Source organism: Lepidothrix coronata, unplaced genomic scaffold, assembly GCF_001604755.1.
Source record: "Lepidothrix coronata isolate B3197 unplaced genomic scaffold, Lepidothrix_coronata-1.0 Scaffold34, whole genome shotgun sequence".
Lineage (NCBI taxonomy): Eukaryota > Metazoa > Chordata > Aves > Passeriformes > Pipridae > Lepidothrix > Lepidothrix coronata.
Genome location: NW_016690214.1, coordinates 5,750,811 through 5,777,810, shown reverse-complemented (window position 1 = coordinate 5,777,810; position 27,000 = coordinate 5,750,811). Strand labels below are relative to the sequence as shown.

General features: G+C 48.6%; 2 protein-coding genes across 3 annotated transcripts in view; one reads left to right on the top strand and one right to left on the bottom strand.

The window, feature by feature from the left end:
• Positions 1–27,000, top strand: part of ACSF2 (acyl-CoA synthetase family member 2) — a 36,729-nt gene that overhangs the window by 4,814 nt on the left and 4,915 nt on the right. For both annotated transcript variants that reach the window (XM_017812175.1, XM_017812174.1), the window contains exons 2-10: positions 734–929; positions 2,694–2,822; positions 3,816–3,869; positions 6,482–6,600; positions 6,815–6,977; positions 7,406–7,501; positions 8,427–8,575; positions 9,175–9,266; positions 10,370–10,446. In XM_017812175.1, the coding sequence (XP_017667664.1) occupies positions 2,754–2,822; positions 3,816–3,869; positions 6,482–6,600; positions 6,815–6,977; positions 7,406–7,501; positions 8,427–8,575; positions 9,175–9,266; positions 10,370–10,446 (819 nt within the window). In that variant the 5' untranslated portion in view covers positions 734–929; positions 2,694–2,753. The remainder of the gene's footprint in view (positions 1–733; positions 930–2,693; positions 2,823–3,815; positions 3,870–6,481; positions 6,601–6,814; positions 6,978–7,405; positions 7,502–8,426; positions 8,576–9,174; positions 9,267–10,369; positions 10,447–27,000) is intronic.
• CHAD (chondroadherin) lies at positions 15,004–19,996 on the bottom strand. The gene is made up of 3 exons (XM_017812176.1): positions 19,217–19,996; positions 15,325–15,488; positions 15,004–15,145 (listed from the first exon to the last, which is right to left on the bottom strand). The coding sequence occupies exons 1-3, from the start codon at positions 19,994–19,996 to the stop codon at positions 15,004–15,006; spliced, it is 1,086 nt and encodes a 361-aa protein (XP_017667665.1).

Below are 27,000 nucleotides of genomic sequence, written 5' to 3'. Positions count from 1 at the left end.
TATGCACCATACCTCAGTGCTCCTTTCCTGCCCGGGACATTGCTCTGCTCACACCCCTCCAGTCCTCCTCCAGTGTTTGCTGTAGGGATCATCTCCTCCCTGCTGTGTTATTGCCTCTGCACTTCTCATTTTATGGATGCTGTCTGCAGTTCTGTAAACTCCTTGTGTTCCAGCTGGCAGAGACAGAGTGCTTGCTGTTATTTACACAGACCATTCCTTTGCAGACACCTCAGTTACGGCTCAACTTCTCTGAACTCTTTTAAACAGTCTTTATTCTGCGGGATTAGACTCTTCCCTGCTGACCGTTTTGAAGACTGATCTCTAATTTTAATTTTCCCTTTCTCAGTTATCTGCTCTTTTCAACCAGTTGAGGGAATTTATCTACAAACTGGTTTCATAGTGTTCCTTCCCAGTTATTTATGTTGCAGAAAGCCCAGTTGCCATCTCTCAGTAAACTGCAGAGTCCATAGTCTGTCCAGATGTCCTGACTTGTCCATGTAGTTTTCACTGCAGGTGGATGATGGTAGGACCAGGCTGTGCCCAGTCTGCAGGGCTGGTGGAGGCTCCTTCCCCGCTAGAGAGCAGGGTCCTGGTTTCCCACAGAGGGCTGGAGGCTCTGCAGGAATGTTCTTCGTGTACTCCTGATGCCATCGGCAGGGAGATAATCCCTCCAGGTGGGGAGAATTGTGTGCACAGGTTGTATTAAAAAGACTCTTCTCCTTTTCTTTCACAGTGCCCTGCATACAAAGGTGCCCCCTGTCTCCCCTGGAGTGACCAACAGCTATGTCCAGGGGCCCTTAGACGTTCCCCTTCTCGACAAAACTGTGGGCCAGTGCCTGGAGGAGACGGTCGAGCGGTTCCCTGACCGCGAGGCCTTGGTGTTCTGCCGGGATGGGGTTCGGAGGACGTTTGCCCGGTTCAAAGAGGAGGTGAGTGCCTGGTTCACCCCCCAGGGAGCACAGGTGGGTGCATAACCTCAGCAGACATGATGGATAAATGGAAAATGGTTTCATTGCTCAGCTCAGGACTGAGGTGTGTTGTGTATGGAGCATCGTGTCCCCAGCATGTGCTGCCTTTGTCCTCCTTGGAATCTGGAGATGAAAGGGAGGTGGCAGTGCATACGAAACACTTGTTGAATATCCCAGAATGAACTTTCATACCTTAAAATTATCATCTCTTTCTGATGGGTTGTGGGCTGAGTCAGTGTTTTCTCTACTGGAGTAGACTCCACCTTCCGTATTAGTCATTCTGACTATCAGAGATCCTGGGTGTGTGGAAGGTTTTTATCTAAGCCCAAAAGCAATGGAGCAAAGTCAAGGACTAGGGCTCAATATTACATGCACAGATGTGTGGGGGTGTATCTATGTGTGTGTGTACATATTGCTTACAAATATATGTTTAGCTGTTTTCGAAATTGAGGGACAATATTTCAAGGCTAACTACCTGGACATTTTCTATTAAATGTATGATATGATCTTGGATAGGAGGAGTGGTTTTTTTCTGAGTTTTTTTTTTTTTTTAGGCTTAGTATGGTTTGGGTCACATCCATTTGGGTAAACAAGATTAGCTGTGTTCACCCTGATTTTAAGAAGTAGACTGTAATTCTGAACTAAATCAGAGAGTAGCTGTTCTTCAAATTCATATCTCCTACAAGGTAAATTTCATAAATTCATTTGAGAACACAACAAAACTATAAAAACTTTCCTGAATATCTCAGAATATTTATTCATACCTCTGCACACCTGACACACACTTACCATCTCAAAAAATAAAGTAGTTGTTAATACAGTGGCTGAATACAGGTTAATGAATCACTGAATCACAGAATCATTAAGATTGGAAAAGATCTCCAAGATCATTGAGTTCAATCTTTGACTGATCCCCACCTTGTTAACTAGACCAGAGAGTACTGAGTGCCACGTCCAGTCATTTCTTGAACTCCTCCAGGGATGGTGAATCCACCACCTCCCTGGGAAGTCCTTTCCAATATTTAACAACCCTTTCAGTGAAGAAATTCCTCCTAATGTCCAACCTGACCTTTCCCTGGTACAGTTTTCCTCTTCTTCTGTTCCTTGTTTCTAGGGAGCAGTGCCCGGCCCCCCCCGGCTCCCCCCTCCTGTCAGGGACTTGCAGACAGTGAGAAGGTCCCCACTGAGCCTCCTTTTCTCCGGGCTGAGCCCCCCCAGCAACCTCAGCTACTCCTCATAGGACTTATGAGGATAGGAACCCCAAACTGGTCAAAAATCACACTATACAGTTTTCTTTATCAAGTCCTTTTCAAGGTAAGTGATATCCCAAAAGGGAGGCAGATCCAACAGTGTGGATGGGTCCAGCATGTGGGTAAGGCTTAGTCCTCAGTGTAGTTGATGAGGAGCCAGGCACTAAGTAGTCCTAGAGCAAGAATTAACTTACAACAATTTCTACCTAATTGCCCATTTTGGTTTCCTTCCTGCTTTATGGTATTGTTCCAGGCTTGTTATTTCTGTGCTTTCGGTCAACCTGCTGAGCAGGTCTGTGCTCTGGGGCTCAGAAGCTGCTGCAGCCATAGGCTGATGGGCTGTGCAGGGGAGGTACATTCTGTCCCATTTCAGTTGCAAAAACGATGCTTTTTCCCCAGAAAGCAGTGCTTGGAGACAAATATGCCCCACTGCATCCCGTGTGTGATCCTCAGGCTCTTGTCCTGTGTTTTGCAGGTGGACCAAGCAGCAGCTGGGCTTCTGGCTCTTGGCCTGAAGAAAGGAGACCGGCTGGGGATGTGGGGACCCAATAAATACGAGTGGGTTCTCATGCAGTTTGCAACGGCCCAGGCAGGAATCATCCTGGTAAGGAGTGTGCTGTGTCTGGAGTTTTAGCAGTCTGTTGGGAAAGGAGACAAAGAAGCGATAGGAGACACTGGAGAATAAAGTTTGTTGTCTCTTTTTTTCATGCTCTTACCTGGCATGCTGTCTATAACTGAAGGCAGTATTTAAACAAGATCTGTGCAGCTCTCTGCATCTTTGTCCTCCACTCTGTAGGGAAACACACTGCAGAGGATGGAGCAGCAAGAAACTACTGTGAACTAACTTGCAGCAGCTGATGACAGAAGGAGATGTGCTTTTGCCTACAGGACCATTTTTTGTGGGATGCTGCTGTCCTAACCCGTTACCAGCTGGTTAGGTCCCTTCCAAATGTATTGCTCCAAGGCACAAAAGCTCATTTAAAAATCTAGTCCAAGCTGCATATCCCCAAAGACAATTTTAATTTGGTAATATGACCTGGCATATTCACCAAAATATACCTTATTTGGGCAGTAAGGTCTAAACCCACCCTTGTGGTCTGTTCTCTTCATCCTGTTTTAGCCCAGTGTCTGCAGGAACAGGGTGGAGGAGTGTGGCTCAGTATGAACCTGGGGGTGAACTCAATTCCAGCAGCCAATACTGCTTCTGTGGAGAGCTGGACTGGAGAAAGTATTTTGTGGTTGTCCATCAAGAATCCTGACTTGCACTTGAGTTTTGATCTAGTTTAGTTGATTGACTATCTACCAGTGGGACAGGAGGTCTGGTTTCTGTTTCTGAAACTCTGTTTTGACTGTGTGACCTCCCTCACATAAATCTCTTTTGGGACTGTTTTCTTTTGTGCAATCACAGAATCTGGATTTTTTTTTTTCCCGTGGATGTGGAATCCCTCTGGTGGTGAGCTCTTAGTTTTGTGTGTTGGAGGAGAGGCTCTGAGTGTGGCTTATCCTTGGGAGAACTTTTCTGTTGGAATATGTGCTGGAGGGAGGATTTTCAAGGCAAGGGTAACTCTGATCAACTTTCTTGTTTCTCCCTCCTCAGGTGTCTGTGAATCCAGCCTACCAGGCCTCTGAGCTGGAGTTTGTCCTCAAGAAGGTTTGTATGGCACTCACTAATTGATTTGTTGTGAAAACACCTACAAGCAGCATCTGGGAGAGTGGGGACATGGTACAGATGAGCTTCTGCTTGAGCATATCAGGGATAACTGGCTGGAAATCAGGGCTAGTGGTGGGTGTAGAGGGGACAGTGACCAAGGGGACCAAGCTGCAGTTTAGTGGTCACAGATGTTGCTGTTCCCTGTGGCTGCCACCCTGTCTGTTTGATGGACACTTCTGCCTCCTTCTCATCCCCCTCCCTCCCTGCTAACAGCCAGTATTGCCTATATTACCCCAACCCAACCTATCTGTCAGCAGTCATTTACTAGGGAATGAGATAAAAAAGGCAAGACGAGATATCTCCTCTTTGCCCCTCCTGCTCGGGGCAAAAATCACCTTGAAAGTAGAACCTCAGAAAGGACCAGCCTACTTGGTAGCTTGATTTCCCCTTCCCAGGTTTGTCTGATGTCTGGCTGGCCCTGGGTTTAAACTGGTTTAAGTCCTAGGTATTGCCACTGCTTACCATCTTTCTGCTGTCTGATCCTGGCCACCTCAGCTACCCTCATACACCTGCCTGAATTTGAGCCTGCAATGTGCAGAGCACCAATCAATTTAAACTGCTCAGGCTCCTTAGCTTAAATAATGAGGAATTCAGGTTATTAAATGTTCGATAGCTAAAAATTAAGATTAAGAAGCTAATTTGTTCATCTGTTGTTTGTTCAGCTTTAAATCAAAGGGGAGGGAACACTTCTGGGTGTTCCCAGCACCATCCAAGTTCATTGTTTTACCTAGAAAGTGGATAATTTCTAGCAATTGAGGGAGACTTTTCTCTTGTATCAGTAACTCTCTAATTGGGTCGTGGGGCTGCAATTTGAATTCTCATTTCATCCTTCATTTAAGCCTCTCACAGCTCTCGCTGGTGTCACTCCTGTTCTTGTGTGTAGGCGTTGAAACCAGTGCTGCAGTGGAGCACGTCTCTTCCAGGGTGGATGTCCTCCTGCTTCTCTCACCCTCTGGAATGTGCAGCTCAGTACTTCCCTTTTTCCTCAGCAAATCTTGGCTTTTGTTTTCCTTTCCTTCTCCCTGTGTCAGTCTGCTCTGATTTTTCTTCTGGTGTAAATCTGGAGTGTCGATGGGGTAAGAGCAGAAATGTGCTTCAGCTCCACTGGGGATTGCTCCTGTCTTGCCTTCCCAGGTTTGCCAGCATTCCCAGCTTTTCTATGCACCTTTGGCACTGGGATCTCTCATTTTCCTCACCCCCCTAATGATTTGTTTGTGTTTGCTAATTTGCACAACAAAATTCCTGAAGGCTTTGGGGCTTTGCCTGTTGGATCCTGTCCGCCTGTGTGGTCCCATTGTTGCTCCATCAGGTTCCCTCCCTTTGATGTATATGGAAATGAATGCAGAATAACCATTCCTTGCATTCCTACTGTATTTCCAGGGCTTTGCAAAAGCAAACTGGTGTCAGGTTTCATGTTCTAGGTTCTTGGAAGACAGGTCTGCTGCCGTTCAGGTTGAAACCAAGTGGGAGGTGCCCAACCAGAGACCCTTATCTCGTACAGCATCAGCCCTGCAAGCTCCTCTCCTCACATAGTATCTGTTTTTCAGAGCTGGTTCAACCAGAACTGTAGTTTGAAGGAATTAATAGTAAAAATTACAAAGGCCCAAAACAGTCCCCTGGGTTCTGGGCAGCCTGTTCCAGAAAATAGAGCAAATGTTTATCTTCCTTTCTGACAAAGCCTAGAGGGTACTTACAAATTGTTTATTGGCATAGCCTTGGTCTCCTCATTTCCCAGACTTTGGGAAAATAATGAAAACAGCCAAGTAAATAATTTCTGTAAATAGTTTATTTCTCAAGAATGCATTTTTTGGAAGATGAAAGCAGTTTGCAAATCTGGGTCAAATTCAGCAAATCTCCTCTGCTGAAAAAGAAATGAAAATTCTTGGAGTAATTAAGGCGCTTTGTTTTGGGATTATGTAAATGTAAGGGTTGAATGAAAAATGTTTTAATTTTCAAAATAGCTAACGCTTTAAAAAGATGTGGAAAAAAATCTTAGGAGAAGGAACACCTTATGAAAAAACTCCCACAATAAAATCTTGGGTTGACCTTAGAGGCAGGCTTTAGGTTTCCTTGTTTTTCCAGAGTTCCTCAAAATTCCTCATTTCAGACCAACACAAATTAATTTGTTTTAACTTTATTTATTTCTTCATATTTTGGGACTGGGGGTTTTTTTTGTGTTAAGTGTTGAGACTCATAATCTGAAAAATCGGTCGCTTGCCTTGTGCTCACAACAAGTAAGTGTTGATGCTGGGTGAAGGGGGAACCTCAGGCTGCAGCTCTGCTCTCTTGCCCAGCAAAAATCGTCCAGCCCATCCTGATCCCGGCACCGAGGAGGAGCAAAGCACTGGCTGCACGCCTGGATCCAGGCTTGGAGTGCTGGATGTGCCGTGACAGGACCTTGCCCTGCCCTTGGCAGGGTTTATGAATGCACAGATGTTTGCTTTTGTCCTCAGTGAACCTCCCTGTGGTTCCTGTGTTGGTGGTGGCTGCTCTTTATCGTGTCCTGACCATCAACCCAACATGATTTCTCATGAGTTTGTCTCCCTCCACAGGTTGGCTGTAAGGCACTGGTGTTCCCCACTCAATTTAAAACACAGAAATACTATGATATTCTGAAGCAGTCATGTCCTGAGATAGAAAAATCCAGTCCAGGGGGAATAAAGAGCAAAAGGTGAGTTAGGAACATCTGGTGTTTTTGCACTGACCCCACAGCCGTGTCCTGCCTTGTGTCCCCTCAGCTGCACAACACAGGCTTTGGTGGAAGGAGGACCTGTAATTGGTCTCATCTGAAGAGAAGTTAGGCTGGCCTGGAGGTTTGCCCTGAGCAGTGTGCACCTGTGTGGGTAGTTTTCTCCTTGTTCTGATACTGTTTTTCTCTCTGCCAGGCTACCTGACTTATCCGTTGTTATCATGTTGGACTCCAAGCTGCCTGGCACCTTCCACATGGATGAAGTGATGCAGGCTGGGGACAGCAGCCAGGTGAAGCAGCTAAGAGCAGTGGAGCAGACCCTGTCCTGCAATGACCCCATCAACATCCAGTTCACTTCAGTAGGTGCCCTGCCTGCTCCATGTGGTTGAGTTTCTTACTGGGGACATGGGGAAAGATGTGTGTGGTGCCAAGCATCCCATTTCCTTTGCCTTCTGCTCTCTGAAAACAAGCTTCCAGCTTCTGCTGTAGGATGGAAGAAGTGTTCTAGCATTTCCCCTTACTTCTTCCATTCTTGCTGCTCAGTCCTCTGTCAAGGGCTGATGGAAATGAGAGGGTGTCAGGTGAATTCTGTCCAGCTGAAGTTTGGTTGTTTTTTGGTGTGGTTTGGGATTCAGATTCCTTTAAAGAAGAAAAAACAGTCTTCCATGTCTGATTGGAGAATGAAGTGCAAGATCACCCCAGGGTCTTCCTGGGAAATCTCTGCAGAGCACACGTAGCTCATCCTCAGAAAAGGTGGCATCACTGCATAATGCTCTGTGTCTTCCAGGGCACAACAGGAAGCCCCAAAGGAGCCACCCTCTCCCACAGGAACATTGTGAATAATGCCCATCTGATCGGTCTGAGGCTGGGGATCACACAGCAGGTGGGTTTTGGTGGGAACACAGTTTGGGGTGGTCTCCACTGCCGCAGAGAGACCACACGTGTGGAGAGTGTTGGTGCTTGCTCAGAGACAGGGCAGGATGTTTTGCTGCAAATGTCACTGAGGGATATTAATGCACAGCATTTTGCATTTCAATGGAGTTCATTGATGATTCATTTCAGTTTCATGTGAAGGTTTTTTTTGGGGGGAAAAAAAAGAGCTATCATTTTGTGGGGGAAAAATCATGAAATTATTCACTTTTCATTTTGGTGAATACTTATTTCAAATAATTACAAGACTAAGTGTTAGCTTTGAATTCTGTTGAATGAGGTTTTAATTTGGTTTACATGACTTCATTTAATGTCATGTCTACAGTCTCATAACTCTTATCAGGGTACAACCTCTCTATTTGTAGTTTCTTTTAAAAATTGTTAAAGGCAAATATTTTCTTTTGAAGTTCTGAATTATTTATTTCTAACATATCAGCTTTGATCCAGAAAATAGATGAATTGTTTCAATCAGTCTTCAGAGTCTTTGGTGTTTAAAAAAAACCAACAAAATAAAATTAATAGCATGTGCCAAGTCCTGAATATTTCATGCCTGTCACAGCACTCCCACTCTTCTCTTTTGGCATATAATGTGTAAGCAATAACAGACTAAAGAGTCCAGCAAAAAAAAAAAAAAATTGCAAAATTACAGAATGAAATTTTGACATTAAAAAACTTCCCAAGGTGATTTTTATTAAAGGCAGGAGGTGTGAGAGTCGTGTTCCCACCTAACAGGAACACAGCTGAATGTCAGATTTCCAACAAGCGGATCAGGATAAAAAGTCTCTCTGCTCAGATCTTTGCTCTTCAGCAGTGAGATGGGCTGGACATGGGCTGGGGAGGGGTCTCTTCTCCTCACTGTTGTCTCTGGCTGATCCCAGGACCATCGCTTCTGCGTCCCTGCACCCCTCTATCACTGCCTGGCGTCGGTGGGAGGCTGCATGGTGATGGCCCTGCACGGGTCCTGCTGCATCTTCTCGTCTCCCAGCTTCGAGGGGAAGGCTGCGCTGGAGGCCGTGTCTCAAGAGAAGTGAGAGCTCGTTTGTGTCTTGTTACAGAGCAGTTCATGGCTGTGGCTGTGCTTCTTCCCTCACCTCACCTCACCTGCCGGGACATTGCTCACACCCTTCCTTCCAATGGTGGGCGAGTCGGGTTTGCTGGTGCACATACTTGTGCAGGCACTTCAAGAGCCAAAATCTGCCTTTCCAGCTGTGCCTGGGAGTGTGTCACACTTCCCCCAAAATTAAAGGATCCACATGGCTTTGGCTGGAAAGCGTAGTGGTGTCTTGGTTTGCTGTGGCTGGTGTGTTTTCACACACCTGCCCTTCTTCTCTAAGTCCAGCTCGGTTGTGTTTCCAGGTTGTTCCTCAAGTGTAACTTGTGAAACAAAAGAGCCGTTGCTGTGTCTGCATCATACATGCATATATGTCTATGTTTATATATTTATATCTATCTATATATATATCTGTGTGCTGATGAGTAGCACATCTGCTGTGACTGCCTCCATGCTGCTGCTCTGCAGCCCTGTGAGGGGTGGGATGGGATGGGTGCTGAGCTGGGGTGCTGAGCTGGGGCTGCCCCCAGTTCTGACTCTGCAGCTTTGCCTTTTTTTCCCCCCTCTTCCTCAAGATGCACCTTCCTCCTCGGCACACCGACCATGTTCATAGACATGCTCTCCCAGCCAGACTTTGACTCCTACAACCTGTCATCTCTCCAGGGAGGTAAGGCTCAGAACCCAAATGGAAAAATCCTGAGAAACAGGATATTCCTGGTTCCCTACTGGGAGGCTGTGTTAAGTTTTGTGAGCAAATGGCTCTTCTGGTGGGAAGAGTTTAGTTGTGCGAGCCTTGTGTTTCCCCTGGTAATTTGATGCTACATTTCCTTTCCCTGGGGAATCCTTAGATCATTATGTATTTTAGGACTCTTCTCTCATCTTAAGGCAGTCCTAGGAAAGGACCTTTCTGTTTTAGCTGCAAGGGGAGGTATCAGGAATAGCCTGATTTTCCTCAGCTCCCATCTCACCAACCACCACCGTGTGGCAGCAGATGCTTTCTGTCTTCAAGGTGGTGCAGTCCCTAAAGCAGAGCCACGCTGGGATTTCTCTCTCTGACCTAAAGTTTCCTGCCAGTTTCTGAAGTCATTGATCCAAGTACTGGAGAGGGTGTGATACCCTGTGCTGGAGCTTCCTCTCTTGTTGCAGCCAACCTTGAAAATAGCTGAGCTGAAACAGGGAGACCACAGCCCTTTTTGAGGCAGTAAGAGCACAGAGAGAAGATGATGCTGGAGCATAAAGAAATATTTAAGCAGTTACCTAATCATCTCTGCTATGTGAAAAATTATCCTGTCTGATCCTGTTCCCCAGAAAAGCCCATATATTACTCCACTCTTCTGCTCTGTCATCCTAGGATGAACCAGGTGGCAGTGGGATCTGCCCTCTCCCAAAAGGGCTGCTCTGTGCAAGGCAGGAGGAAAGGTTTTGGGGTTTATGGTGAGGATTGATGGGAGTGTTTGTCCTGCTAAAAATCTGCGCCTCTTTCTCCTTTGAATCTTTCCTTTTTTTGGTAACTGCAGCTTGGACTAGGTTTGTGCTATAGAGTTTATCTTCCGAAGGAGTGAACTCTGCCAACCCTTAGTTCATTCAGGCAAACTGGCCTTGCTGCAGCCTTTGCTTCTAGAATAACTATAAATATAGACAGTATTTTGACATGAGCCATTGTATCCCAGAGATCTTGCCAGCATTGAACTCTGGGAGTGCAGAACCATTTGAGGGACTGCTCCTGGGAATAAATAGATGGTTTCCAAGGTCTTTTCCTCTTTCTTCCAGGAATCATTGCAGGTTCTCCTGTTCCCCCTGAGATCATGAAGACCATTATGACCAAGATGGGCATACCAAAGCTCGTGGTGAGTTGTGGCTGCTGTAACCAGACCTACAACGGGTCTTTGTCATGGTGAGACCCCAATTTTGGGTGTATCTGGACTGCAGTTGTACCTGGTGGTGCCAAAGTTTCTGGGATCAGCGTGATGGGACCCTGGATGTGAGGCCAGGCTGCGGAGAGAAGGTGCAGAGGGGCTGGGAGGCAGAAGGGGGGTTCTACTTGGTTGCTCTTGGGGATCTGGGGAGAAAGCTTTGTAAGAGGAGGAGACATTGCATTCAGGGCCATGAACTGAAATTCTGCTGGTGCATTTCAAAACTTTTATAAACATTCTGTTGTCCACACTGCAAGGATGGTGATGGAAGAGGCATTGCTGGTTGTGTTGGTGTGGGTGGGTGCACATGTCCCTCTTGCTGTGGGGGCTGTCGAGTTGATTTCACCATCCTGGGTTGCAAGTGGATGCAAAACCTTGTTGCATGTTTTTTGTCGTTGGATCATGGGAATGGTGCCATCAACATGCACAGCACCACGTGGTGTGTTGGCAGAAGGGCAGCACGTGTTGGGCCACGTGTTCTGCTGCTCCACTGCATGTCCTGACACCCTGGGCCTGTGCAAGAGCATCAGCACGTCCTGCACGTGGAGGGGAACGGGCCACCTGCCAGGGGGCTGGTGGCATTCCAGGTGACACATTTCCTAGGCAAATCCTACCATCTGCAGGTGAATGGCTGAGCCAAAAAAGGATTTTCTTTGTTTTTGTTTTACTCTAAAGGAAGTTAGTTCAGTACCACACTGCTTCTGAAGGCTGAGGAAGCAGGCTGATGTGATGGACAAACACGTGGGGCTGGGAGTCAGATTAGGCATGTTTTTCTTGGCAGACCCCAACTGCACCAGGGTTTTACAGGGACAACTGTGTGTCCTGCCATGGACCAGGGGAATCCAGGGCATCTGTCCTGGAGCCGCCTCGGAGGCATCCAGGGTTTTTTCCTGGATATGATGCTCTTAATGCCAATCTGATAACACCAGGGGCAACCCTGGTGCTGTTGTTTGAACTCTGTCAGGTGACAGCTACCTATTTTTATAATAAGCTTGAGTTTGGCCTCACAAAATATTTTCAGGCATTACTGCAAATGCCCAGGACTCATTAGGTGTCACATGTTCCTGTTTTGTAGAGGGAGAAATAATAAAACCCTCCCAAACAGTTGTTCTGCCCATGGGATAAAGAGGATTAAGTCTATATTTGTGCCACTGGTCTCATGTTACTCCTGATCCCTCCAGCCCTCAGACAGACACAGAGAGACTTGTTGACTTCATATTTGCAGCAAGAGCTTTATACAGAAGATGTACATAAGAAAATATACAATTTGATTTCTATATAGGAGACAGAGGAGTTTTCACCCTCTTAAAGGTCATTTACACTCAGTTACAGAGGAATAAATATACATATATTTATATAACTCTTTAGGATTAAAAAACGTAGTTAAATTGAAACTGTGGTGTTGTAATAGCCATGACAATAAACCACAGTCATCCTGGTGTCCTGCTAGATCTTCTGGGGTATGGGCAGGGAGGAGAGGAGGGGTGCCTGAGCCAGCTGCACGGTGCATACCTTCTCCTCTTGGATGTACATCTTGGTAGACCCCACAGAGTGGGAGGGAATCCAGTCTTCAGATGGCTCCAGTTTTGGGGATTCCCAGTACTGCTTCCCTTAAAGGATTTCTGGCCCACTTAGGGAGATTTTTGCCTCTTGGTGTGGAAGGCAGCTCGGCCTCAGGGCCTCTGGTTCTTGGTCACTGCTTCACTGTCCCCTCAGCCCTGGCCTGCAGGGATCCCCTCCGTGGGAAGGCAGAGGAGTCTCTTTGCGTGGGTTGAGACCGATTTTCCTGATCAAGCAGCTGGGGGAGGGATGCTCCTACCTTCCCACTTGCTTCCACTCCGCTGGAATGGGAGAGACGGCGACCAACTGGTTGATGGGGGACGTGGGATGTGTTTCCTCTGGGAGAGATGACTGTGTTTTACCGGCAGGATCTAGGTTAGCTTGTCTATGGTCATGCATAGTTTAGTTTTTAAAAACGCCTCTTTTAAAATACATAAGATGTCGGAAAAGATTGAAAAGGTGGATTCCATCCTGCGATCAGCAGAGAAGCGGGGAGTCGGAGGAGGCTGGAGGTGTTTGGATATGTCAGAAATGTTTCCTGACAGGTAGGAGAAGCTCAAGGAAGGACTCGGAAGTCAGTAGTTTTCTGATGGTTGAAGTGACCGGTCACCAGGACGGGCCATACCGGGGCCTGCTAGGGTGAAAAAAGAGAGGAGGCCACATCTTTAGGGAGATTTATCAAGCACAGCAATAAACTTGTGGCATTTGTCTGTTTATTTTTAAATCAGCGAATGAAGCCCATCCTTGAAAGTGAGGAGCTGGGAGTCAAGGACCTGTTGCAGGTTTCCACCGTAGAGAAGATGGGTTAGTCCTGTCTCTGAGCTCTTCTGCCAGCTTGCTGTGTGACTCCTAAGTATCTTACCCAAAGTGTTGATGGTTAAGGTGCACTTTCTTGGTAAAGTAAAACCCAGAGCAAAATTTTCAAGAGTAGTGAATTATTTTGGTGCCCCAGTTCTGAAAATCCAGGGCAGGTAGAATTTTAGAAACTACCAAGCAGCTTTTCATCTCAGATGTGGTCAGTGACCCCAGTCACTGCTCATCCCTGAAATACAGACCCCCTGTGGCTGACAGAAAGCTGCCTGGCTCTCAAGAGGTGCGAGATGAAGTCAGAGGTACTTCATATTCCTTAAACTTCATGCTCACCATGCTGCAGTGGGTTTGTATACCTGCATTTTGGCACTGACACCCGAAGGCACTGAGCTTTGTCTTCTGCAAGGCTGGAATAAGTAGTTTTCTATTTCATTAACACCTGTAAACCTGTTTGAGGGAGCTGGATGAAAGGTACTACAGAAAAAAACCCAGGCATTATTGGTGGTTTTTTGTTGTTTCATGGCTTTCTTACTCTCATCATGGAAGAGTGAACTGGGATTGATCTCAGGCAGGGAGAAAAGAAGGTTAAGAAGGGTCAGACCTGTAAATAAAAAATATTTAAGTATTGTGGTTTAGAAAACTGAAGTTTTTCCATCCTTAGAGCGAAACTTTACCCGCCCTGTGTGGAATGACTGGTATTTCCATCTCTAATCCATAAAACCTCTGGCACTACAAGAGAAATAACCAGTTTAGAAAGGCACAGAGCAGCTGGCATAATCCCTGACATTTTGGTCATAAATTTCCTTTCTCCATCCTGTTGTGCATATCCTTAGTGAACTGGGGACCAAATGGCCACAACTGGGCTTAGGGCTTCTGCCTTGTCCTTTCTGATCTGAAAGGGCACAGTGCAGGGTCACTTAACAAATGAGCAAAGCTCCCTTTCCTAAGAGCTTACAAACTTCCAGGCTCATTCAAGGTCCTTTGGAATCCGTACAAGCTTCAGACCTACTCCCGGGATGGGAAAAATTAAAATACTTGGAATGGAGTGATGACAGTTGTGGCTTTTTTGCTCCTCTGTGGGCTGAATTTAATACTCTTGGTAGTTTCCAGCTGTGGAAGGTGTTTGTGGGATCGGTGTTTGGATTGGTGACCGTCAGCAAGCTCATTGCTGGAGGGAAAGGCAGCCCTGTCTCTGACTCACCTTCTGGCCCAGGACACCTTACCAAAGAATATTTGCTGTCTCAAACCTCCCTCTACTGGAATACTCATTTGAAGGCATCAGCCCTTGTTTTTAAATACCTGACTGTCTTGGATGGGAATTGTATTTGCTGAAAGGCAAGAGCTGGATCAAGAACTGCTCCTTGTGGAAGGTATCTATTTTCCTTTGGGCTGGGCAGCCTGGGGCCAGATTTCCCAGCAATGTCCTGCCTTGGATTTCACACCAGATCTGGAGGACCTTTACTAGGGCAAAGGGCTGAGCATTTCCAGTTGGTTGGAAAACCAAAGCCTGTGTGATCCCAGCTCAGGGCAAGGGTGGGCTAAGTCCACCCTTGTTTTGATACATCATGCTTATCCCTGTTGCCCAACAATTACATCTTGACTCAGTATGGGGCTTTATTGCATTGTACAGGGTGCATATCACCATGGTTCCTGAGGCATGATTGACGCTTAAACCTTGTTAGAGAACAGGGCTTTTGTTTGTTTTTCTAAAGTACAATAATTCCTGCAAAAAGAGATTGGATTTTTCACATGTTGCAATAGGAGCTCTGAAGATTTCAAAGCTGATTGCTGTTCTGTGTATATTTTCAGAGTCCTTGCTTCTCTGTTTTATATTTGTTTACATGCATTACCCTTACTTTCCACCCCAGGCCTGTCTTTATCCCCTTGTTTGCTTTATGGAGTTGACTCCATCCCTGATGCTCCAGGCAGGTTCTCTGCTCTGGGAGCTCATGGAGCTCAGCATTGCCAGGAGATGGAGGCATCAGTGGGGGAATGGATGAGCTGTCATGAACGTAACCTGCTGTCATTTAAGTCAGAACTCCCGGTGCCTTTTGTGGTATCAGGGTTTGCTGCAGGTGTGATTAAAAGGGAATCATCTTAAAAGGGAACCATCTTACGTGTTCAATGGCGGCTTCCCTTCCTGGACCTCTTGGTGGGCAGCTTGCAGGTGCGGAGGGCGGGGGTGTCCCGGATGGACTGTCCCCGGTACTGCGAGGGCGTGGAGCAGGTATCCTCGGTGCGGGTGCGATTCCCCTTCAGCCACCTGGGACACGGGGAGGGGGAAAACACGGAGCTTACAAGAGGCACAAGCCATGGACATCAGAGGGTAAGCTGAGGAGAGAGCTGCCGAGCATGAGAGCAGCCTCTTCTTGCCTGGCACCGCCCGGGGGGGTGCCCACCCCCAAGGGGAGCCCAGGAGGGACGGGGCGCGCGGTGCCGTACTTGCGCAGATTTGCCAGCTGGCAGTTGCAGTGCCAGGAGTTCCTGGAGAGGGTCAGCGTCTCCATTTTGTCGAAGGGGAAGTTTCGGGGCAGCTGGGTGAGCCGGTTGTTCTCCAGGTGGGCTGCCTTCAGCACGGTCACGCCGGAGAACGCGTTGTCTGCAAACTGAAGCACAGAGGTTTTCTGGAGAGGAACGAGGAGCTGGGGATGGGGACTTCAAACCTGAGTGCCTCCCTTCAAGGCTTTTAGTGGCATGAACATCAGGCCCTGGCACAGGTTGCCCAGAGAAGCTGTGAATGTCCCGTCCCTGGAAGTGTTCAAGGCCAGGTTGGACAGGGCTTGGAGCAACCTTGTCTAGTAGAAGGTGTCCCTGCCCATGACAGGGGGTTGGAAAGAGATGATCTTTAAGGTCCTTTCCAACCCAGGCCATTCTGTGATATTATGAAGCATGGAGAGAGCAAGAGAAGGTCCTGGCTTGCTGGAAGCCCTGTCCACCTAAGAGAGGCAACAGGCTGGTGGGCTCAAGGAGGATGGAGTCTCCTACAGAGAGAGCTACATCCCAAATCCATGTGGGATTGTCTGTGCAGCCACATCACTAAATAAAGTGAAGTCTGGCAGCCCTTTTTATTTTTGAGCCATGCTAAATGAAGATATTTTCTGGGTGAATTCCTTTCCAAGGCTGGAAGTCCTCCCAATGCCTGTTGCCTTGCCTGTCCTGGAGCGACTTAAGGAGGGAGTGTTTGTGGCGTCTGAAGGGGCTGTAGACTTTGGCAGTGCCCAGGGGCTCGGAGTGGAAAGTTACACTTGGCATCTGAGCAGTGTAGATATACAGGCACGTTTCCAGCAACTCAGCCTCCTCCATTTTTTCCCATTTCCAGTTGTTTTTTTGCAGGGGCTGCTGCAAGATTTGTCTTTTTTTTTTTTTTTGATTACTGGAGAGGCTTTAAGGTAGAGCCTCCTTTTAAAAAGCTGCCAAAAAGCAGAGGGAGACTGTGGACCTGGCTCTGCAACCCTGTCCTTTTTTCCCTGAGGCCTCATCCCTGGCACCTTTCGGCCCATGGTTACTCAGGTTGGAAAGTTCTTGAAAGCAAACCCCTCAACACAAACTTCCTTGGCGGTGATGGATTGGAGAGGGGATCACTGACAAAGCACAAAGGTCTTGTTGGTACGACAAAACATTTCTCCCCCTTCTCAAAGTGAGGGGAAAGCTTTCTCTGAAGGTTGGAGAGGAGATTCACTAGGTCTACCTGAAGCCCCCCAGCCAAGGATCTGTGTTCCCATTTCTGACCAGAAGCTTGCACTTCAGATGGACCATGAGAATGTGTTCATGCTCTCTGAGCTGAAAAGCTTGACAGAGGAAATGCACTATTTTAAGCTGTGAACTTTTGTCATCTTCCAAATTAAGCAATGCTGGATGGGATTAGAGTTTAGCTAAGAGACTCCCAGATCCCTGTAGCTGTTGGACAGTCAGTGGTGCTGGCCTGTGCAGTCCAGAGCTGAGCTGACCTTGGGAGGTTTTACTGTGCTGATAGTGGAGCTGCTCAGAGGGATGCTGGCACGCTGTGCAGCGGGGCGGTAGGTTTGGACAGTGGTGTTACTGTCTCAGCTGCTCATGCCTCTCCCAGCCCCCTGAGAAGAGTTTGCATCTGCTGCTAACAGCTGCCTTGCTGCCTGCCAGAGCGTGTCTTTGTGAAGAAATGGGAGATTTTCCCCTTATTTACACGGAGGATTGCTGCTGTTAATTTATTTTACACTAAATATGCAAAGATGAGTGTATGTAAAGCTTCCAGGAACTGCATTGCCTGGTCTCATGTTGAGGTACATGGTGGGTCCTGGCCTGTGTGGTGCAGCCCTGTGGGGGACTGGTGTGTGTCCTTGATGCCAGTGGGGAGGGGGGAGCTCTGTGCTGCAGCCTGAGGGCCCCCCCTTCCTTCTGCTCAAGTGCTATTTAGGCTGGGATCGATTTGTGTGGAAGGGTTTTGCACTTGATCAGCTCAAAAATCTTGCAGCCATGCAGGGAGCAGCTGAGGACAGTATGTTTGTGAAGGAGAAAGAGCTGCAGTCAAGTGCCAGCAGCACTCAGAGTATTCAGTGGTGATTTCCTAGATCACAGGGCCTGTGTGATTAGATGTTTCTTAGCAGTGCAAAGTTCATGTGTGGGCCATTTGGGTATGAGGCCTTTAAGGATTTGAAGAGACAATGCTGAACTGGGAGCTTTGTTTTTGCAAGCCCTACAGCTGCAGAAGCCACCCCTGTCAGTGCTGATCCCGTAAACTGGTGTCTTGTTGGGCTGTGTGGGAGGAAAGGAGCCATTGGCTGCAGAAGAGTCTTTAAAGATCCTCTCCACAGGTGGTCACTGTAAAAAAACAAAGTCTTTTTTTCTGGCTAGAATTTTTAACCTTTGCTCTCTGGTCAGTCTGAGGACATGGGAGCATCCCGGCATCGTGGGTTAGTCTTAATTTCTTCAACGTGTAACTTGGGATTCTGATATCTCTACATCTGGTACAACATTTAAGCTATAAAATTTGATTGAAAGTGCCTTAGAACTGAGTCTACAAAAGTGCTGTGATGGCACATCCAAGATCTTGCCTAGTGAGGTCAGTAGGTTGTTTTCAAGTGTTTGCTCAGTCCCATCCTGTAGAGGTTAATGCTGAGAGAGGACAAGGGCTTAAGTACTGAGTGCTACCAAGCTCATTAGGTAGTGTTCTTCTCCACCTGGGCAAGCCGTAATGCCAGTTTTTGAGGTTTTGGGGATGTTATATCCCCTTGAAAATTGTGGTGTGCTGCATTCCTGGTACCTTTCCTGTGATCTGCTTGTCTCTGTGAGATGTTCTGAGTTGCTCTTTTTTGCTAAGAAATTCTTTTTTTCATCACACCTCCCTGCATGTGGTGGGTGTTGCTTTGCCACGAAGTCCCAGCCTGCCTGGATGCTCTTTGTCTTTGGGCTTCCTGGCAAAGCATCATCCCAGGGAGAACTGTTCTGCTCCGCCCTCCCTTTCCAGCCATGGGGGATTCACCTGGGACATCAGGCTGCATCAAGGTGCTGCTGCTCTTGCGCTGGTGCTGGGTTCTGTTCCTGCACTGCATGCCATTTCAGAGGTCCTAACAGCAGTGATTCCGTGAGTGTGATGTTCCTGCCTATGGATCCTGCGTTCTCACAGAAAAAGAAGGGGGTTGTTTTGCCATTCGGGATACCTGAACATCCCTCCTCCTCTCCAGTGGGAACAGGGCCCCTTTGTAAGATGCTGCGAGAGTTTCTTTAGAGAGAGCATCAATAAACAAACCTTTCTTTATAACGTGTCAGGTTGGGAGGCAGGGGGGAGGCGAAGGTGAAGGTCCCTATGTCTACCTGCCTGCAGCGTGTGGGTAAGAAGCCGTGGCTATTCATGGCCCATCTGAGGAGTCTCCCCCTCCCAGCCTACAGCAGGGACTAGGGCTGAGCAAAGGAGGCAGAGCAGTTCAACTCTGCAAGGAGGCAGTGCCTTCCAGTCCCTCCAGTACAAGGCAGATGTTCACCTCTCATCTCACACCTTGTTTCTGGGAGGATGGAATGTTGCTGATTGTCCTGGAGCATCCCAAATACCTTTGTCAATATCTTATGTCACCTCCAGCCTGGGAGGGAATGCACTGCCTTTCCAAGGGGTTTAATCAGCTCCAGATAATTTGGTTTTACATAAAATAACTCAACAGAAGGGTGGAGTACTCTCATCCCTTGCTAGAGCCATGTCATGGTGTTGTCAGCTGGCCAGAGCCTCACTGCCTGCAGAGCCTGCAGACCTGCATCTCCCCTCTCCTCTGCAAGGGAGGGACAGCAAATAGAGGGCTTTGCAAAGGAGAAGAAAACCAAGCCCCATGTTTCTTATCTGGAGCAAATGGAAAGAGAAGGGACTCACCTTCTTCAGTTTCATGTTGTCCAGGTTGAGTGTCTGCAGGTATCGCCCGAAGGACTGGAAGGCGTTGTCAGGGATGACCTCAATTGGGTTATGAGAAAGTTTCAGTTCCTCCAGCACTCTCAGCTTACTCATTGCATTCACAGGGTAGCTGCTCAGCTGGTTCTTGTCCAGGTGGAGGACAGCAAGGTTTTCTACATCCTCCATGGCCCCAGGTAGGAGGTTGGTGAGGGAGTTGTCAGAGAGGAAGAGCCAGCGCAGGTCTTTAGCCCCATTGAAGACCCCTGGTTTCAGCTCCCGGATTTTATTGCTACCTAAGTGCAGGATGAAGAGGTTGACAAGAGGGGAGAGGAGCCCTTTGGGTAGGTCTGGGATCTTGTTCTTGTCCAGGTACAGGTAGGTGAGATCAGAGAGGTCATCGAAGGCTCCTGGCTTTATGACACTGATCTGGTTGTCGGTGAGATAGAGGTAGACCAGGCTCTTGAGCCCCCGGAAGGCTCCAGTTGAGATCTCCTTGATCCGTGAGCTCTGGAGGTGCAGGGACACCAGCTTCTTCATGTCACGGAAGCCGTTGGTCGGCAGGACGGGGAAGTTGTTCTTCTGCAGGTTGAGAAGACGTGTTTGCTCAGGCACTTTGGGGATCTTCTTCAGCCCCACGTTGTCGCAGATGACGTGCTGCAGGTCTCCCCCGTGGCAGTGGCAGCTTGGGGGACATGCCTGCGTGGTGGGGGCAAGACATGCCAGTAGGCTGAGGACACTGAGGAAGAAGCCTGACCCATTCATGGTCAGATCTGGAATTAAGTGTGGTGGGAAGAGGAGCAGGAGGAGGAGGAGGGAGATGGGTGGGAGAGAGAGAGAGAGTAACTGGGTTTGCAGCATACTGAACACAGCCCTATTTATAATGTTATTAAAAAGCAAAATCCCTTCCCACAAACCGCAGGCAGCAGCCAGTTGGAAGCAACTGGCTTTGGGAACTTACTGTGAGCTTAACCCCTTGGCACCAGGCAAAGGAGTGTCCACGGCCCTGCCTGGCCCTGCTGCTGAGCGATGTACAGAGGTAGTTTTCCTCTCTAGAGGAAAATGGGAGGCAAATAGTCAGGAAGAACCAATGCAGACCTGATCAGTGGGGAATTTCCCTGGTCCCTGCTGAGCCAAGCGGGGTCCAGTTTCACCAGTGGGTGGAAACAACCTGTTTTGGTTGAACAGCATAGCAGGGAGCACTGCTGTGTTCCCCAGCCACCTCGTGCCGGAGCTTTCAGCAGGCTCCTGAGTTCTGTTTAGCCTCAGCTGGTTTGGGGAGAAGCACCTTGGCCTGTTCTCACAGAGGAAGGGTTTTGGTGTGGGGTGCTCTTGTCTCAGTGATTCAAAAGGAGTTTTCCAGGGATGGGAGAAGATGGGAGTGATATGGGGTCATGCCAAAGGCCAACAGTGCTGCAGTTGCTCTTGTAATGCAAAATTTTGGTTGAAGACTGCACTGAGGATTTGGCCAGGAAAGGGACCACAGAGACAGTCTTAATTTCTACTGTGTCTTGTGAGCAGTTGAGCGTGACACAACCATGGTCACAATCAGGACACCTGTGTGAGTGGCTGATGCCTTCCAACAAGGGATGGGGCAGCAGCAGAGCCGGCAGGGAAGTGGTGTGACAATGGCTGGTGGGTATGAAATGCCAGGCAGTGATGTCCTGCTGCGTGTCTGGCTTGGATGAGGTGGGTGGTAATGCCTGTGGCTCTCAAGACAGAGCTGTGGACAGGGAAAGGTGTGAGCATTGGTAAAGGGATGGAGGGCTGACAGAGCAAAGAAATCAGTGCTGGAGCTGGGACTGGGATTTGCCTTGGCTTCTGTCTTGGGGTAGCAGTGGCAAATATGAATTAACAACAGAGGGGATGTCCTCTACTCTCCCAGTAGAGAAGGCTAAAGCAAAGCGGTTAAAAGCTCTAGCGCCTGCTGCTGTGAATGTGAAGAGAGAGATCCAGGGGCTGTGGGGTGGGGTTTGGAACTGGAACATTTTGAACTGATTTCCAGCCAGTTGCTGGCTGCAGCAGGCAGCTGAGAGCCGAGCACATAACTGTGAGCTTGTTGAGATTTCTGCTCCTGAGGCTGGCTGCAGAGCCCCAGCGGAGCCTGTGCAGAGGCGAGACAGGCTCAAGAAAGGGAGGAAATCCAAGGGCTGACTTAGGACACAGACTGGCTTATTCACCAAGATTTCTGGGTTTTTCCATTGTTGCAGTGAGGAATTAGCCAGCGCCGCCGAGCGTGCTCCGGACCGTGTTATGCAAACTGCCTGGCATCCCTGCTCTGGTCAGCAGCTGTCAGTCTGAGATGTGTTTTCGTTGCAGGACTAATTTGGGGGAGAAAATGGGCTTCTGGGGTGTGATTGTGGTTCTGGTGAGCCTGTGGGACAGATGGTGTTGGCCAAATGATGATGTAATGTGGAACCTTGGTGCAGACCAGGCCACGTCAGGTTTCCAGTGTCTGTCAGCCCTGGGGTGCGATGTTGAGCAGCAAACCTCAGCACCAAGAGCTTGTCATCTCCAGAGAGATGGTCTGACCATAGGAGCTCCAAGTTCCTGCTGGAGGGACCTCCTGGTTACTGTAGGACTTAAACCTCTGTGGTAAAAACAGCGTTATTTTGTCTTGTGCCTGATTCAATAGGCACCACAATGATCACGCACATGCTTTGGTCTCTGTAGGAGCTCTTTGAGTGTCTTGGTCAGGACCTTTGAGAAAGAGAAAGAGGAGGTAGACAGAGCCCTCTGTGTCTTCCTTCTTTGCCTCTCCAGTTTGCTGTTCCATGATCCTATGACTAAGAGTGCCCCTGAGTGTGTGCTGCTCGTAAAGCTCAGGCAGGGAGCTGGGTGAATGATTGGAAAAGGAAAAAATTCACCTTTAAGGAATCATCTTCTATCCACTGATTGATTTTATTTTTTTTCCCTGAGCGGGTTCAATCCCCTAGTCTTACCTGTAATCATTTGATGAACAATTCCCGTGGTTACATACCAGCGATTCTGTGCAAGAGCAACTGATGGGTGAAATTTAAACCCCACCCTGTTTCTGCTGAGCACTGAATCTGGGAAGTGCATCTGTGCTACTTCCCTGAGTGTCTGGTACTTGGTTTTCCCATCCCCTTGCAAAAAACGCCAGCTAACAGCTTACTACTTCTCCAGAGATTTTGACCAGAAATCTGACCAGTGTGGGTCAGATTGGAGCAAAAGGCTGGTGAGGGCCTTGAAAACCCCATCCATAAATACATCCTTACCCACGTGTATTTCTGGAACAAGACCTTTTTCAGAAGTTAAACTGCTCAAGCCTCCTTCTCTTCTTTCTTCCTCTGAGGATAAAATTCCTTATCTGTTTACTGGCTGAGGCTGCAAATTGTGGGTAACAGGGACACTCTCCTCTCCCCGCAGGGATGCGTGTGCTGTGAACACCAGTGAGACCTGTAGCTTCCTCATGAAAATCTGGGAATTAGCTGCCACCATGCTGGTGTGAGGTGGGAAGCTGCCCCTGCCCCAGGACTCCCCCCAGCCCCATGCCTGCAGCAGAGGTTATGTGGATGCTGGATTATTTTTGGTGCCACGGTGGGGTGGCAGCAGGGAAAAGGCATCTGTTCCTCAGCCCTGTTTCTCCAGGCACAAATGGTGAATAAAAGGAAGTTCTTTCCCCTGATATTTTATTTCCAAGCCTTGGTGAGCACATTCCTGTGGTGGGAGCTGGCTGGCATCTGCCGCAGCGCTGGCACCTTGCCCCTGGGCTCCCTCCCGGCTGTTTGTGTTTTGAGCTGCTCTCTGGACGGCTCTGGTCTTCCCACACCGGGTTTTGCAGCCCTCGACTGGCCAGCAAACATCCAGTGATCCTCAAAAGCCTGCCCGGGTCCCACTCGTGGGTGGCTCACAGTCTGGAGGTGACAATGGAGCAGTGTCCGTGTTCCTGGGCTGCGGTGGGAGACCACAGGGAGCTGGGTCCTGGCCAGCCCCGACCTCGCACGTCCCCCGGGACTGGCACTGCAAGGACATCGCAGAAGAGGCAGGATTATCCTGCCCTCCTCTCTTTCTTAATTGATTAACAGTTCTGCAAACATTCCTGGTGATTTGCAGATGCCGGACTCCCCTCCTCTCCTTCTCGAAGGCATTGTGGGATAGGCAAAAAAATACAGTTTTTGAAACAGTATAAATACAGGTTTGGGATGTTTCTTTGGTGGTGCTGGTCTGAGCTGTTTTGACGCAGCATTGGATATGGTCTTTTCCATGTCTAATCTTTATTTTTGTTAGTTCTAACAGCTCTGGCATATCAAGATAGCTCCACGTTAAAATATTCCATTCTGTTTTCAGCCTGATTCCGTAGCTTTTAGGGGTTCCATGTCTTGTTTTGTGTGTCAGTGCACACTGTCAATCACCTTCTTGAAGTGACACCAGTGTAGCTGGCCTTGGGGTGCAGCATTTCTAGGTTTTGGCTGGAGGTGAGGGCTCAGGCAGCTTTGGGGGGTGTCATGGGGTGCCCCAGCCCTTGTGGAGCCTCTGCCTGGCACTGGGTGCTGGGGAGGGAGTGGGGTGGGAGAAGGCACAAGCTCTGCGGTGTCCCAGGGGTTTGTCCCAGGCATGGAGCACATTCCAGGCAGTGTTTGAGGAGCAGTGGTGGGTGGGCAGTGGGGAGCCCCAGAGGGTCTCCGTGTTTTCCCCTCTTCCTGGCAGTACTTGAAGGTCCCATCAGTGACTGGCATCTGGGTCTCTGAGTTCAGACCCAAGATACCGTTTCTATTTGATGTGCTTGAAGGGTCTCTGTCACTGCAGTGTGAGGGCCCAGGCTGCTTGTTGAGCTGGACGAGGTGGTGGTGGGTCCACCTCCTTCCTTCTGATGGTTTTCTTCCACTGTAGCATGGCCTCCACCCATCAATCTGTTGCCAGTTTGGCTCCCTGTAATGTCCACCCAGCCTTCCCTTCTGCTGATCCCAGCAGCTGCTGAGTGATGCTCTTGGCCTCTCCTGTGAAGCTCTCCCAGCCCTGCTGTGTTCACCCTGCAAGGCACCAGGCATTCCCTAGCATCCCACTGCTCTGGCCAGGGCTCTTGTCCTCTCTGCAGATCTTGCAGGCTCTGAAGGAGAGCGGAGCCTTCTTCCCTTGTGGAACATCCATCAAAGATTTCTGGCTTTCCCAAATGATCCTGAGCCATGAGTCCCACCTATTCACAAAATGGAAAAGGGGCTCCACATGGTGACAATTTCCCCACTTGTCCATGGCCTCCCCGTGTCACCCCACCTCGATTTTGGGGAGGACCTGGTGAGTAGGTGGTTTCAGTAGGTGCAGAAGCTGTGAGAATGGGTTGTGAGGACATTGAAAATGCAGCATGGAGGCAATAAGATCCTGGGCTTCAAGCCATGTCTGGTGGGAGCTGAGCTCTCCACATCCATAGGGATGCTACCTTTGACCCTAGATTTTTGCTAAGTTTCCTTCTCTGACAGCTTTGAGCATTCAGGTACCCCCAGAATGGTGGGTTTCTCCCTTCACAAGACACCTTTTTCTCTGCACACTTCCTCTCGCTTTTTCCCTTTAATTCCACTTTTCCAAAATGCATTGGCACTAGTGCCAGGAAAGAAGGAGTTAATTCCACAGCAAAGATCTTCTATCACGCTGTGGATAAACCAGTAAGCGACTGCCCAAGCCTTTGCTGGTCGCCACTGGGCAGCACTTCTGCAACGCTGGCAGGATGGGGGAAATACTTGCAAGCCTCACTCAAGGCTTCTGCTCGACCTGGAGGGAAGAGAGGCAGCTTTAACTCCAGACCATGAGGAGCAGCTTGTCCTCACTGGGCAATAACAGGAGGTTCATTCCCAGCTGAGTCGTCCTTTTCGCAGTGGTCTCCTCCTGGGGCAAAGCCATTGCGTGCCACAGCACAAAGAGGGTGCTTTGGGCACCTGGTATTTTTGGGAACTCTTTTGAGCCCCATCCAAACTGGGACTGTCTGGCAGTTCTCTGCAAGGGGAGAGATGCCAACAGGGTGGCCACCGTTGGAGGTTTGTCCTACAAGACCTACTTGTTTGTGTCCTGACGTTTTTGACACAAAGATGGTACTGTTGCTGGGGAAGGAAATGAAATCTCGGTGTGACACAGGCTGGATGTGATCAGACTTTGTTTTGTGCAGCAGCAAAGTTGACCTGAAGGTTCAGGAATATTCCAATACAATTTGGGACGGTGGGATATCTCCAAAGCAAGGAGACGTGTGCCCAGAGGACAGCAGAGTTTAGGGTGATCTTGGTAGTGAGCAGCTGAGTGAGGAAAGGTCATGGCTCAGTTAAGAACAATTTGGAGCTGGCTGTGATGGGAAGGGCTGGGGCTGACTTTGGTGGAGATATCCGAGACAGACACGCACTCAGCACGGGTTTAGGGATAATTAGATCCATCCACACTGAGAGGGGTTCAAAGGGCCTCTTCAAGGTCCCTGAGCACATCTCTTGGGTTGCCAGCCTGCTTTCTGTTGTTCATTACGCCCTCTTTGAAGTCTGAAAATCCCTATTATTTCACGGTCAATTTGCTGCTTTTTTCCAAGGCCAATATTGTCTCCAGCAAAACTCAGTTTCTGTAGGTTTTAGTTTGGCAGTTCAAGCCCTGCCATCACCATCCTCCAGCGTGGCACAACCAGAGGGTGGTGACGAGGGACATGAAGATCCTCCCTGAGCATCTCTCAGGTCCAGGGGTGAGTGTCCTCCAAGGACCTCATGTCCTCCTGCACCCCTGACCTTCTGCTGGTATAACCCCACTTTGGGTACTGGTAGTACCAGATCCAGCCTTTTCATCACAGCCTTTCAGCAGCAGCTGAACACAGAGGGAAGTGGGTGTTTTTATTGCTGTTGAATGCAGGGGAAAACCAAGGAGCAGAGGGCTAATGTGGCTTGTTCCAAATTCTGCAGTAAATAAGCGGCACAGTTGGGAAAAACCCAGGATCTTCAGAGTCCCCACTGTCCCCACCAGATCAGCCTGCCTCCCAAATGTTTACTAAAGAGACTGGAGTCTGATTGTTTTCACTTTATTTTTAATTTTCAGACGCTTCCCTCTTCAGGCTGTTTTGCCTGTTCTGCAGTGGCCAGTGTTTAAACAGCACCGGCAGGAAATGTTTGTGAAATGTGCCTCAAAAAACACAGTCCTGCTAAGATGTTCTTTTTATTCCTGGTTTAGACAGAGGCTTAGGATTCACAAAGAATGAATCTCTTGTTGGTAGGAGCAAGTTAGGCAGCCGTTTGTTTTGGAGCTGTCCTTGTCATGACTGAAGGCAGGACTGATCTGGGTAGTGGGAGGTCACTTGTGGTCCTACAGTAAAAAAAGTCTTTACAGTTAATTATATTCTATAGTCTTGTAGCTCTTCTGGAAGCCAAGGGTCTGAGCTGGACCCTTGCCTCTGGGAAGCTTTGCTTTGACACTAGATACAGCTCCAGTGGAAATTATGGAGCTGATGCTGAAATTATTGGGTGAGGTTTTCTGGACTGAATTGCACCGATGACAAGGCTAGATGATGCTAAGTGTCCCTTTGGGTCATGAAACTTAGGAATCTTCACGGATATCTCCAAGTTTAAATTGGTATGTGGGGTTCTGTGGAAGCGCTGTTCCATCTGCTGCTGACAACGGAGATGATGGAGGATGCTCCACGTGTCAGATAAGGGTTGGGAAGGACAGCAGTGCTGGCACAAGGGTTTGCTCCAGCCTTCATCTTGGGAATACAGCTGGGGAAAACCATCTCCGGACAGAAATAACATCTTGGAAAGAACTGGAGCAACATCTGGCTGCAGAATAGGGTGCTG